Source organism: Macrobrachium nipponense, chromosome 28, assembly GCF_015104395.2.
Source record: "Macrobrachium nipponense isolate FS-2020 chromosome 28, ASM1510439v2, whole genome shotgun sequence".
Classification (NCBI taxonomy): Eukaryota; Metazoa; Arthropoda; class Malacostraca; order Decapoda; family Palaemonidae; genus Macrobrachium; species Macrobrachium nipponense.
Genome location: NC_087217.1, coordinates 36804007 through 36819006, shown reverse-complemented (window position 1 = coordinate 36819006; position 15000 = coordinate 36804007). Strand labels below are relative to the sequence as shown.

General features: G+C 36.9%; 1 protein-coding gene across 3 annotated transcripts in view; it reads right to left on the bottom strand.

Annotated features, from left to right (window-relative positions):
• The window catches only part of LOC135201666 (6-phosphofructo-2-kinase/fructose-2,6-bisphosphatase 1-like), a 229128-nt gene that overhangs the window by 161432 nt on the left and 52696 nt on the right, over positions 1-15000 (bottom strand). For all 3 annotated transcript variants that reach the window (XM_064230778.1, XM_064230780.1, XM_064230779.1), the window contains exon 2: positions 2448-2573. In XM_064230778.1, the coding sequence (XP_064086848.1) occupies positions 2448-2573 (126 nt within the window). The remainder of the gene's footprint in view (positions 1-2447; positions 2574-15000) is intronic.

The window sequence follows — 15000 nt, the reverse complement described above, 5'->3', positions numbered from 1 at the left end:
TAATGAAATCGTTGGACTGAACAAATGCCGTGTGCGTACGATAGAGATGTTGGTACGAAGAGGCCGAGACAGGTACGCCACAACGTATACGTATAAGATGCATAATGGGAGGGATGCTGTCCAATAGGAGAGAAGGATTTCATGGTGGTGACTAGCATCAGGAACCAATGGGAGAGCAGGAGGATGGTGGCAAGTCTACTAGTACTAATATGGCGCGAGTTTCAAAATTGTTATCCGGGCGAATCTCAGACTTTCAGAAACCTTTCGTATCTTGAAAACTTTTCGTATGTAGAGCAGTAAAATTTTTCGCATTGGGCTTTCGTATCTCGAGTTTTTCGTAAGTTGAGCCTTTCGTTTTATTTTTTTCCTTTCGGGGGAGGTACTAATGTGTATGTATATATATATATATATATATTATATATATATATATATATATATATATATATATATATATATGTGTGTATATATATATATATATATATATATATATATAATATATATATATATATAATAGATATAATATAGATATCTATATAATATATATATATATATATATAATATATATGTACATATATATATGTACATATATATGTATATATATAGATATATATATATATATATATATATATATATATATATATATATATAGTATATATATATATATATATATATACTATATATAAATATATATATATATATATATATATATACATATATATACATACATATATATATATATATATATATATATATATATATACATATATATACATATAACATATACATACATATATTATTATATACACATATATATACATATATATATATACAATGGTACCTAGACATACGAAAGGCTCAACTTACGAAAAACTCGAGATACGAAAGCAAATACAAAAAATTTTACGTCTCTCCATACGAGAATTGCTTAAGTTACGAAAGGTTGTTGCTGTAAAGTCCCAAGATTCACCCGGACCACTGAGAACAATTTTAAAACTCGCGCGCCGCCAACTGAGTAAACTCGCCACCATCCTCCCGCTCTCCCATTGGTTCCTGATGCTAGTCACCCCATAAGATCCTGCTCTCCTATTGGTCAGCATCTACACCTTGTGCTTTATGTATTCTATTGGTAAAAGGATGCTGTAAATTGAAAAACTTATTCATGCAATACATTTAATAAAAAAAACATTAGATAAAGATAGAATAAAGATTAGAAATGAATGGTTATTATACTGTTTGGTAGTTTCAGTAGTTGAAGAGAGATAATGAAAATTTATGGCTTACTGTGTACTACGAAAAGTGATTGCTTGGCGATCGTTCGATACTCGTAAGTGCTGGATGTAAACAGAAGTTTGGAAGCTTTTTTTTGTTTGTTTATAATAGTTAATGGTTACTTAATAATTATTTGAAATGAGTACATGCAATACATTTAATAAAAAAATTGTGAATTAGATATCATAAAATATAAAATAAATCAGACTGCTATCATCGAAGCCAACAAATACGTATTTTTTAGAATAATTCTTCTGTTTTAATATTACGTTACATATGTTTCATTATAGCTGTCAGTAACTCAGTATCTCCATTAGGTAAAGATAGAATAAAGAATAGAAATGAATGGTTATTATACTGTTTGGTAGTTTCATTAGTTGAAGAGAGATACTAATGAAAATTTATTGCTTACTGTGTCCTAGAAAAAGTGATGCTTGGCGTTCATTCGGTCCTCGTAAGAGCTGAATGTAAACAAACGATTGGAAGGTTTTTTTTTTTCGTGTGTGTATTATAGTTAATGATTAATTAATAATTATTTGAAATGAGTACATACTGATTATTTATATTGCATTGGCATATTCTAAGCTTTTAGCTTCTTAGGTTTAGATGTCAGAATCATAGACTACGCTACAGTAGTAACCGCTAACATAGGCTAGGCTTATTTCTAAGGGACATATGCTAAAGTCCTAATATATGCAGTAAAAATGGGGTTGAACATTACATGCAGTTGAATATTACTCAAGTATGTACAGTATTTTGCCTTTTTGGAGTCATATTTCTTCCGTCGGATCGGCGTCGTAACCCTAGAACATGTGTTTTAGGCCTGGAAATATAATTTACTGGGCTGTTTTTGTAGGGCTTGGAACAGATTAGGCATTTTACATGTAAAATATGGTTCAAGATACGAAAAACTCATGATACGAAGGCCGCCTCGGAACAGATTAATTAAGATACATATATATATACATAGATACATATATATATACATACATATATATACATATATATATATTTACATATACATATATATACATATATATATATATATATATATATATATATATATATATATATATATATATTGCAACTATCTTGTTCTAGTTCAGAATAATGCAAAAACTAGAAATATTCAACCAATATCATCTTTAATAATAACTGCATTCTAGTTTCCAACTAACCTTTAGTGGGCAAGCCAACCCAGTTGAGGTACCTGGCAAGCTTCATAGCTATATAGGTCTTTCCACGTGCAGGCAGACCCACCATGGCCACCACGTGAGGAATGTTCACGTACTCCATACCAGACTCTGAAACAGGTGAAAGGAAAGCTATCGATACAAGAGCACAAATACACAATTATGAACACTGTAAAGTTAATTCAAATGGGCAAATAGGCATTACCTTGAAAGAATGAAAGTGAATCTGCATACATACATACACACAAATATATATTTATTTTATATATATATATATATATATATATTTATATATATTTATATATATATATATAGTAGATATATTAATAGGTATATACATATATATGTATATATATGTATCTATATGATATATATATATATATGTATATATATATATATATATATATATATAATATTATATATATGTATATATTTTGTATATATATATATATATATATATATATATAGATAATCATATATATATAGAGAAGAGAGATGAGAGAGGAGAGAGAGAGAGAGAGAGAGAGAGAGAGAGGTATATTACATTTATTTTTATAAGATATATAAGTATATAAGTACATATATATATATATATATATATATATATATATATATATATATATATGGCTTATATATATAGTATATGTATAGGTATACTATATTTATCTTTATAATATATATATATATATATATATATATATATATATATATATATATATGTATAAGTACAATTTCTAAGTACACTTCTAAGTATACTCTGGGCTTTTTCCTGTAACTAAAGACAGCGTCAACTGTACATCTCCCTCTAACAAAACCATACTGTTTTTCACCAATCTTCAGAATTACTTGTAATCTCTTATCAAGTATTCTTTCAGAAACCTTCATAAAATGCTTTCTTAGTATGACTCCTCTATAGTCTTATCCCCCAGCCATCAGACTTTCTTCCCAGTTATTTGGCATTATTATATTATCCTCCAGACTGCACTTGACAGTTACAGTCTTCTTCCCCCAATATGTCATGTACCACCTTCGCCATTTCAATCAGCACCACTGACGGACCTGCCGCTTTGCCATTCTTCATTTTACTTATAGCTTTCTTTACTTCTGTATATTGTAATTCTGTCACTGGCCCAGCCGACACCCACCCCTACCTCCTCCAAATCCCTTATTTCATTTTCTCTGGTTAAAACATCCTTATATTAATCTGACCCTCTTCATTTTATGTTAACATCCTTATATATCTCTAGATCGTATCTTTGAATTCACACTAAGTTTTCCTAATTATGGTTATTAAAGCCTGATGTACTTATGCCCAATTCGTCTCTGTTAGGTATTTGGCCATCTTTTGTTTCGCTTATCAGTGGGAGTGAACTGGCCCTTCCCTCTCTCCGGAAATCAAATTTTGTCAAGTGTTACGCTGTACTTTTGATTGTGTTCCTCCTCCTCCTCACCAGTAATACTGAATATCTGTCAGGCCATTTATCCTACATTCATCCTTTGAAACCTGTAATGCTCTGACTGCACAGTTCAACATTTGTTGCTTCTGTTGCCTGGTATGGAATATCTTCCTACAAACAACTGGTTTCCCTTCCCTGCCTTTCACGGTCATTTACACAACAGCAGACAGGTTTATTGCTTCTTTCTTACGTGCCCCTAATTCTTCTGTATTTTCTTTCTTTCTCCCTCCCAGAGGATAAAGAGATTGCGTGTGCAAGTACCATCAGTCCCATATGGGTTGTCTCCAAAAGATAGAAGAACCCTTCCGTTTCTCGGCTATCATTTAAGGTTTGGGTATCATGCTTATGTCTCCTCATCCTAGGCTATATCCACCACAGCCAACTGACTACCAAGTAAACAACTTACTCTTCAAGTTTATGAAGGCACAACAGAGTTTAAGAAATTTTAATCCTTGGTCGTGGTCAGGCTGTTAACCTCATCTATTCAGATACTCCTGATGGAGGCTAGATTCCTGCTACAGGCGTCATTTCTTCATTTGGCTCATCATTAGGATCTTAGGCTTTGTAGTTACAAGCATATCCAAAAAGTGTGAAATCAAAAAGCTAAAGAGGTCATGGTGGTTATTATAATTGTGACCGATAGTCTATAATATATATAAATATAAATATCACAGTTACTCAATTTCCTCCAAGGCATTTGTAGCACGATGCCAGAAATTGTTTTTTCAAGAAGCAAAAAAAAAATCTATTAACTTGAGGACCTGCTGCTAACTTAGTTTTCGATTTATAATATATATATATATATATATATATATATATATATATATATATATATATATATATATATATATTTGCAAATAGATAAATATCCATGTTATTCGATACGCTAATAAAAATGATCGAAATCATAAACTCAAAAAACACAGCTACGCCAAAAAACACGAAATCGAAAAAAACTAAGAATTAAAAGTAAAAATTTTCGGATATGAAACATGAAAACGAGTTTAACGCTTTGATGGGGAATAGTCAATGCAAATCTGAAGTTTATAAAAAAAAAAATTGATTGGGGAGACGAAACAAGTTGTTTCGTCAATGTCAGTATTGGTTCATTCTTCAATAATACATTTGTCATCCATCGAGCTTAGATTCCAAGTCCATTTAACAATGCCCCACATTCTTCCTTCGCTCATGTAACTAATCAGACAGCAGGAGGACGTCTGTGACGCTGCTAGAAATGAGCAACGTTTGAACCAACAGAAAACGGAGGTTTACCGCCACGCACCCACGGGACCCGAGCCCCAGGGCCACTCCCCAGGTCTGAGAATCAATGAGAGGTACTCTCTCTCTCAAGGTCACCGGGTACAAAATGGCAAAGCCTCAAGTTACAAAACAATGAGAACATTACAAGTTGCACTGACGCGCATGGCAGGAATGAATGGAATGACAAAGATAGAACCTGGCAGGAATCAACACAAAATCCAACAGTGGAGTCATATTCCCAGAGTAAACCGACATCTTATCTAAGATAAGGGAACCTATCCAGGAAGAAGTGTGTTACACGTTTTACAAAAAGAACCCGCCAATAACGTTATTCCCATTTCAACAAACAATGATCTTCTTAAATATCGAATATATCTCACGATTTGAAAAGTAAAAGTGTTTACTATAGAATTGGCTCACAAGAGCAAAGTTTGGTTCTCCATCAACGTCGTGCAACGCACTATCGGACGGACCTCGCCGGCGTTACATGGAATCCAATCAAAAGTCGACTAAATAATACTATTGAAATTCGTCAATCCATTGCAGACTTGAAATGGACAAGTAAGGAAGAGAGGAGACGCTCTTGTCGGAGAAGGTCTATGAGCAGTACGTGACGGGAGCCACATCTCAGTGACGTAATCAATACATTGCAAGGGCACAGATGAGCGCCTTAAAACACTTCTATATCACTTCCCACTCAGATTTCAGGATTCGCACCATCAACATCTCTTACCCTTCTGTGTCACGCGAACAATTTAAAAAATAGCAATACGCTTTATTTAATCCAGCAAAGTTCCTTGCGGCCTCCAAAACATGTTACTCCCCTTGACTTTGGCAAGTGTATGAAATAATTATTCATATGCGTGTAATCTTTTTTTTTTTTTTAAAGAAAATTAACACATTTCGACGTATTGGGCATAGATTTTATTCTTATTTCTGGAAACTGGTTGCTTATTTCATCTACATTAGTCTTGTTTGAAATAAGACAAGAAACGGCGCAGTGTTATTGGAAAGATGGCGTAAGTTCATGTGTCTCAGATAATCCGGGAACTTCTCTTGCAGCCTTCTCCAGTAGAGCTAGGTACCTACACGAACCAATTTTCAAGCCTGGATAACATACGGGCATGGTGCCATCCATACGGGAACGTCAGTGCAACAAATCTTGTCCGTTTCCAAAACCATGTGCAATTAGTCCCAGTGAACAACAAGGAAGAAGTACCAGACTTTTGCCAAAAAAGGGAAGAAAGGTCAAGAATAATCTCTTTTCATAGGAAGAAAGATAACGTGTTTGGAATGCATGGATATTTCAAGAGATGACGGAAGTAGCTTATCTGAATACATCTCAAATTTTAAAAACCGGGCCGACGCTCACAATGAAATAAATGACGTCATTTTACGTCGACATTACAGTATTAGGCCAAGACGCCCGTTTATGACCAACAGCAAATGGGACCAGGAATGTTGACGTATGCCGTGATTAACCAAGGTTTATTGAAGTGGTTTGGTCTTGTGGACAGAACCAGCGAATGTCTACCGGAAGAGGACGGAAATTTCGGGAATGAAAACTTTGAAGCAGCTTATACTGTTTGCATTTCATCTTCTATTTTGTATTGCCTGGCAGATTAATACGTGGAAATTTCCCTGATGTTTAGTTGAACAAAATCGCTCATCTTTAACGGGACTTTTATTGAGCCACTTGAACGACCTCCGACACAGTTTTGACATATAGGTACTGACGCCATATTATGACGCCAGGCAGAAACTTCTGTGAATACACGCGCATAATTGTAAAGGGAGATGATAAAAATTACTGCTGCTACTACTACTGCTAACATTACGTGAAGAGTCTCATACACATACACTTGTATGAGAATCCTCACGTAATGCTAACCTGTACTGTGCAGAACTGAAGCAAAATAAAAAATACAAATAAAAAAAAATTCTTCAGAACAAATCAGAAGCAAATGATATGGCCACTGGCGTCGGCCGTGAAGCTGTTGTTTGGATATTGGCTTTGGCTGCCTCAAGGCAACAACCAGGTTCAAAGTCGGCCTCGATAACATAGTGTCGTAGTATCTTACATAACTTGCATGGTTACAAGGTCAATCCATCCATGGCAGAGGGAACTTGAGAAGAGCAATTAAATTCGACTTCATGATTACAGAATCAATGGTAAAACAGGCAGGGGTAAATTTGAAGTGAGGAAGTTAAACAGAAAACGAGTGTTGACATTTAAGGTGAAAACTGAACAATAAATTAAATCACGTCTCAAATGTCACTTAATACACACGCAAATATACTATGTGTGTGTATATTTATATATGTATGTATATATATATATATATATATATATATATATATATATATATATATATATACATATATAAATATACACACACGTGTGTGAGAGAGAGGAGAAATCAAACAAACATACTGAAAGTTGGAAACTAAAAACCACACCAGACAGATGCCAAGAATGGAGCCATACACTTTTATGTACTTTGGTCAGGAGTATATAAAACTAGACGGTTGGTCGACTTCAAGTTCTATCGTACCATAAGGCAAAGATAATTGACAACGATATCATTTGCTAAAAACTAGTAATCAAAACTGCGCCAGTTTACAACCACATAAAATAATCTAAAACCAAATGAATTAAATCTTTCACAGAAGAACCTCCCTTTCCCCCTCCCCACACAACCCCCGGGGAAAATAGAAGAAGTAGTTTCCGCTGGGTTCCTGTGGGGAGGACTATGCTATGGGAGGCTGGACACGAATGGAGATTTATGGAAAATACAGAGCAAGAATGGCATGAGTACGTAAAGGGATTTCACAAAGCCCTTTGCATCACTCTGTGTTGAGGGCAATAATGATGAGGGAAATCTAAATATTTCACTGGCATCATGTATTACAGTGATTACCAACCTTTATACCTTCAAGGAACCCGAAACAATTGTCCATATCCTAGGAAACCTTTATCTACAGGCTCTCTCTCTCTCTCTCTCTCTCTCTCTCTCTCTCTCTCTCTCTATATTCTATATATATATATATATATATATATATATATATATATATATATATATATGTGTGTGTGTGTGTATATATATATATATATATATATATATATATATATATATATATATATATATATATATATATCAATTACGTTATCTACATCATATATCTACCACTGCTATTCAAGCTGTGTAAATTCAGATCAGCGTCATTTGCAATACCTATTTATTTCAAGACTTCTTGCGGAACCCTTGATGATGGCATAAGGAACCCCATACAGTTTCCCATTTCCTGGGTATCTAGCCATACTTCACTAGTTTTGATCGCTTTCATTTTGCTCCAGTTTACCAAATTTCCTAGTTCTTACCATAATTCTGGGTCTGGGTGTGCTCCACGAATGCGACAACAATAACCGATACAGTCAGTTTTGCCGATCGAAAACTTTAAACCAATCACAGATGTCCACTTTGTAACATGTTCTTGAAGAGCTATAATTTCTCTTGACCATTGGTCACTCACATTTGCAAATACAGAGGTGTCTCCTACAAAATTGTGTCAAAACTTCAACAAGAGAGATTGTACTTTGCTGCATGTTGTATGTATTTTTGCATATTTCTCCATTTACGTATATTTTTGCATATTTCTTCATTTACGTAAAGTGGAAATGCGTTGTGTGCGAAAGGAAGATATTATGTTTTGTTGTATTTGTATTTAGCTTTGAAAAGTGTTTGTTTATAGCAATTATTAGAATGTAAGCACACATTTAATAGCGCTTTAGTATCGGTCGTCGGCTGTTTGTAGTCGAACGGTTTGGTGTTGGTCAGCCGCATTGCCGCAACCATGAAGGCAGTCTTGTTACAGTTTCCGCACAGTGTGGTTGTATTAGAAATGATTCATGTGAACAGTCATAGTTAAGATTCCATCCACAGAAGACATTGTCTTGCAATCACCTAGACATCAGGGCCTAAGAGCCTAAACCACTTCAGTATTCCTATCTTAGCAGAAGACATTGTCCTGCAATCACCTAGACATCAGGGTCTCCAAGCATAAACCACTTCAGTATTCCTATCCTAAAGTTCATTTGGGGAAATTCCTTTAGGAGATATGCATATCTAAGAATAAGAAGATGTTTCTTATAGTGTCCTTGGAGGAGGAATACGAGAAAGATTGTGCTAATGCTGATCTCGGACAATTCAGGATAGAAATAACAAGAACGCTATTCATATGTAATAACAGAAAGTTCATATCATTTATATACTTAATGTACACATGCCAATGTAATATCTCAAATTTTATTCATAATTAGTAAAGTAACCTGGGTGTCATAGTATAGAGCTTAGGCTATGATTAAGTTAGTATGTTTCAATTCACCTCAGGCTATAGGAGTCATCAACGTGACATCATCTACAAATCATTTTCCAAAAAATAACATTGCAGGTGGGCAAAAGCCATTTCCGCTTCTCTACCATATCAGACGAACATTACTCATTCAAGTTAATCTGCACCTTATTTATAAGCAATGATTCACTCGTGTGTTGCTGTAGGATGCACGAATAGGTGGGGAAAGGGAAGCCTAGCAACCTCACATCGTATTCCCAGTGAAAGTGACAAAGAAAGGAGAAATAGTAAGTGGCTGGCAGTCATTAACTGTCCAACTCGTACAAAGCTTAAAAGAAATAAGATGAAAGAGAGCAGTGGTACAAGGTGGAGCACTTGTTCAGTAACTGAGTGATATTATTACTAAGTTTATAAGGAAGACACCATGTCTACACTACCACTGAAACCTAGATACAGCGGGGAGAGATTGGACAGACAAGTGACAATCGTGTGCATGCAAGGCGCCATTGTTAAGTAATGATTCTGAGAAATGGCAGTGACAGTGACTACAGAGACCAGTGGCAATAAAGCCACTTAAGGCACCCAGTGCTGGGCTATCAGCTATGTTCCATGTAGAAACAGGATCACTCAAAAAACAGTGGGTCATAATTTACAAGATAGTGATATTTTTCATTCATGAAAACCCTTTTAACTGTGTTGAAACAACCTCACGTAAACATGTGTTAGGTCACAGTCAACTTGCAGTCAACTACACACCTGCTTTTTAAGCAAATAAAATAATTAATGTTGTCATAAGCTCTTTACCAAAGCCTATTAGACATTAAATCTATGTAGCTTAATAAATTAGCATGTATAGGGTTATTATCAGTCCTTATAACCATGGTTACATCTGACAATTTTTCCTACTACTAGTACTACAATGGACATAGTATCATGAGGCCTAGCCATAGGCCTGGCGCGCTTTAAAAACTTGAAACAATCAGAAATCAAATTATCTTGTTAAAATACCCCAAGTGCATAATAGAAAAAGGCCATACATAAAGCAAAGATAATTTTAATTTTTTACAAACAAACAGAAAACAAAGAAAAGGAAAAATTCACAAACAAAATCATTATCCCTCGCGTGGATAACTTACGAGAGATCACACAAACATTAGACCACCCTAACCCTTTTGTCTTCACTTATCCTAATACATTGGGGGAATCCTTAATTAATGCTCAAAAGAAACCAGTTTCTAAAGATGTAGGGTCTATGAAATCCCCTGTAGGAATTGTAATAACTCATACTATGGATTCACAGGAAAATCTCTCTCTGGAAGATCAACTCAACATAAGCACTCACTTAGATACGGATAACATAGTTCAGCAATTTTCCAACATATAAATAACATGAACATACCATGGATTGGAACTTATCCTGAATCTTATACAAAAGCAGCTGTCAATACAAATGTCATATGGTAGAATCTTCACTGATGAAACAACAAGATAATAGGATCAACCTTTCCAATGGAGGCTGAAACTCTGACCATATAGACAATATCTTCCTTCAGGCAATGATGAAGCAGATTAAGATAATTGAAAGAGCCAATGTTGGCTTAGCAGTGACCCCAGGTATCACCTAAGGGCATATCTCCCACTATATATTTTGCAAATATAATTTCTTCGGTCATTCACTACTTGATGACGTTGGGAGTCAGTTCACCGAATTATAGTCCTTAACTTTAAACCAGTGTTTTAATGGGCCTTTTATACTTGAGTTGTATCCTGTTTTAACAGAATTTATTTCACGTATAAATATAAATATAAATATATATATATATATATATATATATATATATATATATATATATATATATATACATATAAAATTTGCTAACAGGGCCTCATTGGAACTGGATGGTATCAAGCAGAGATATTTACTCAAAAAATATCAAGTGAAGATATTTTTCAAAATAAGTTACAAGCTTTCTTGGACTAAGAGTTTAAAAATATGCCCTTTTTCCAGTTTTACAAAACAACTTTACACGTGTGACAAACCCTGAGGCTATACCTAATCATAAGATTATAATGGTTGTTTTTCATTTCCACTCTCTCTCTTTCTATCTCTATCTCTTCTAAATCTTAGTTTTTTTTTTATTTTAACATATGTCCATCTCCTCTATTTTGTCGGTACTTGTTGATATACATTTATCATTATTACAAAAAATTAAATACTTAAAAGTAGTTAAGTACTGCTATAGAAATAGGCGACATATTTCTGGTTCATTTTCGAATTATGAATTTAAAAACGCTGTTCCTTATCACCTATATATTATCCATAACGAGGAATGTCGTCCATCTTAAAGTTTCCAATCAATCGTCAGAGAGAGAGAGAGAGAGAGAGAAGAGAGAGAGAGAGAGATCTGTTTGTATGATGGTTTACTTTCTCATTTGTCCAACTTACTCTGTTATGCTTTATTTCATATTTCCTTTCTTACCAATTTATTCTTGACCTATGATGTTAAGAAATCACGAAATTTGAAGAAAGGGGAAATGTCCCCAAACATACCGTTACTACCGAAAGTAGCCCACTGCAGTCTCAAGAGCTGCTTATCCGTGGATTTAAACACGTGAAGAGTTGTAACTGTAATACCACGATGCCTTCTTAACTTTTTCTGAAATATAGGCACCAGCACCAAAATGAAAGGTCACGTTGATAGAAAATCTAATTACATTTCTTGTTATTGCATAAGAAAAAACAAAAAAACTTTATCAATTGTGAACCTATGTAATCGACCAAGAATTCTGCATAACAAAAAAAGTTGATATTTGACATCTGGAAGTGATGGGAGAAAAGGTTTTGATCTCCATTGTTGTTATAGATTAGGCAGATATGCAGAGATGAAACACAGGTGGAGAGGACCCAAACAGCCCCACCGGAGAGCTCATTTCATACTGGTTTCACTATAACAGTAAAGTCCTTATTCCTGTTATCACCCTCCTTCTCCTGTATGGCCCTGCTTCGTGACCTTGACCTTTCTCTGCATGCCGATGCAGCCAAGTGTTCATAATCCATGTGGTTTCTTGTGTTTTGCGTTTCTGTTCTGTTGTAGTCTATGATTCTTCTTGATAACCAGTCTTCAAATCTTTTCTGCATTGCCTGCCATTATATTGTTTGTGCATGTTATGAAGGTATTCACTAAACATTACATCCACAAGATATTCACTAATCCCTCACAGTACATTCATTCACTAAAAGCAAATATTCACTGAATGCTTACACACTAAGAATTCACGAAACAATAACATTCACAAAACTTTCACTAAACACTAACATTCACAAAACATTCCCTAAACATCCACTGAATACGTACATACTAAAGATTCGCTAATTTACAAAACATTCACTAAACACTTACTCACTTAACCCTAAACATTTGCTAAACACTTACTCATTAAACATTAACGATACAAAAAAAATTCACATTCGCACTAATCCCCTGTTCAGTTTTAAAGATGGCTGCTAGGCTTTGCAGCGTTGCCCTGGTGGAATACCACCAAAATATATAGTGCACACAGTCATGAACAATTGCCAAGGTTTCGTAATTCATGGTTCGTTTGGAAATATTGTCTTATGCAGGTGTCAGATTATTTAATTATCAATAAAAAATATTTCCTTTCAAAGATGTTATACTTGGAATAAATTAAATTGGAATGAAGCTCCCCCACCCTCTTGGAGAATGCTAAAGCCAAGAGGAAGACCGTCTTGTGGGTAAGTTCTCAGTCTGTGAAAACCTTGAGCGGTTTGAATGGGGGCTTTTTCAGAGCAGCCAGGATCCTGGCCACGTCCCAGCGAGGTACTGATAGGGACCTGGGGAGGCTATGTTCAAATTGCCTAATGCATGGGGAGATGTACTTGGAATTCCCCAGGTCTACCACTCTTGATAAAAGACCTGGCTCAAGGCCACCCCAACCCTTTTGATAGCCATGATGGAGAACCCCTTTTCCTCCCTCCTATGGACTACGAATTCCGCGACGTGGGGAATCTTGGTTCATAGGGGGTCCAAGTTCTGTCCCTTGCACCAGGCTCTGAAGACTTTCCACTTCGCTTGGTAACCTGCTTTGGAGGTCTGGAGTTGATAGAGGACCTGCCTCAGGCCTCCGAAGGGGGGGAATGCGTAGAGGTCTAGCCCGTCCCAGGGGTGCGGGAATGCATCTTCCCACATCGCTGCCAAGTCCGGGACCGGGGAGCAGAACCTCGGGAGCTTGTGGTTCAGCCGCGTTGCAAACAAGTCCATGGTGAGGGTGCCCCACCCCCTGATCAACTCGCCCGCTACTGCCGGGTGTAGGGACCATTCCACCCCTCGCAATCTCAGTCCCCTCTGCTTTTTTATATAAAGCAACAACGGTGGCATTGTCGCACATGACTGCCACTCGATTGTTCCACAGGCTGATTTAAAAGACACGGAGTGCTTTGAGGATGGCCAGGAGCTCCTGGCTGTTGATATGGAGTTCGTGCTCCCGTTCCAACCACTCCCCGCCCCTCATTTCTGTCTGTAGGTGGGCTCCCTAGCCCTCCCTCAATGTCTCCATGAATAAGAGCATCTCTGGAGGGACGTCCGCCAGCGGAACACCCCACCGGAGGTTTGCGTCATCTAGCCACCAGTGACGGGCCTCCGCCATCAGCTGAAATGGAGCTATCATCTCCCATGGGGTCTTCCCGTCCGAGGGCCACCCGTCCTCCAGGTTCCACTGGATGGGCCTCATCTTCAGCCTTCCCTGGGGTATTAGCTTCTCCAGAGCGACAAGGTGGCCTATAAGACTCTGCCACTCTCAAGCTGGTCGGGTTGTCTGTCAGGAAGGGGGGTCGCTACGCCCTTGAAGTTGGAAATTCATTCCTTCAACGGGACCGCCCAGGCTCTTACTGTATCTAGATTAATTCCCAATTACACCATCCTGTTGGTAGTCTCCAGGTGCGACTTCTCCCAGTTCAGGATACCTAGACAAGCCCAGAGGTTCAGGAGTTCTTTCCTCTGCTCCCTCAAGAGATCTGTTGAGGAGGCAAGGGGTAGCCAATCGTCCAGGTACCGCAGGAGACGCATGCACTTCTTGTGGGTCCAGGCGGACACAAGGGAGAATAACCTTGTGAATAACCTGTGGTGCCGTGGACAGGACGAATCAGAGGGTCCTAAACTGGTACGTCAATCCCTCCCACCTTACACGGAGGTATTTCCTGCTGGAGGGGTGTACTGGGATCTGGAAGTATATGTCCTTGAGGTTCCCTTCCCTCAAGGCCACCAACACAGAGCAAGGGGTCTGGGGGCTGAACGCCCCTCTGTCCGGCTCCCCCGTCAGGGAAGGTTTATGTCTCTGAAGGGGATCCAGTAACTGTCCCTGAGGACCTGGACAGTTCAGGGATCGGACCCAAGATGCTCCCAGACCCACCAATTGGAGAGGCACCCCCCACCCGAGGCGTCAAGTTGGGT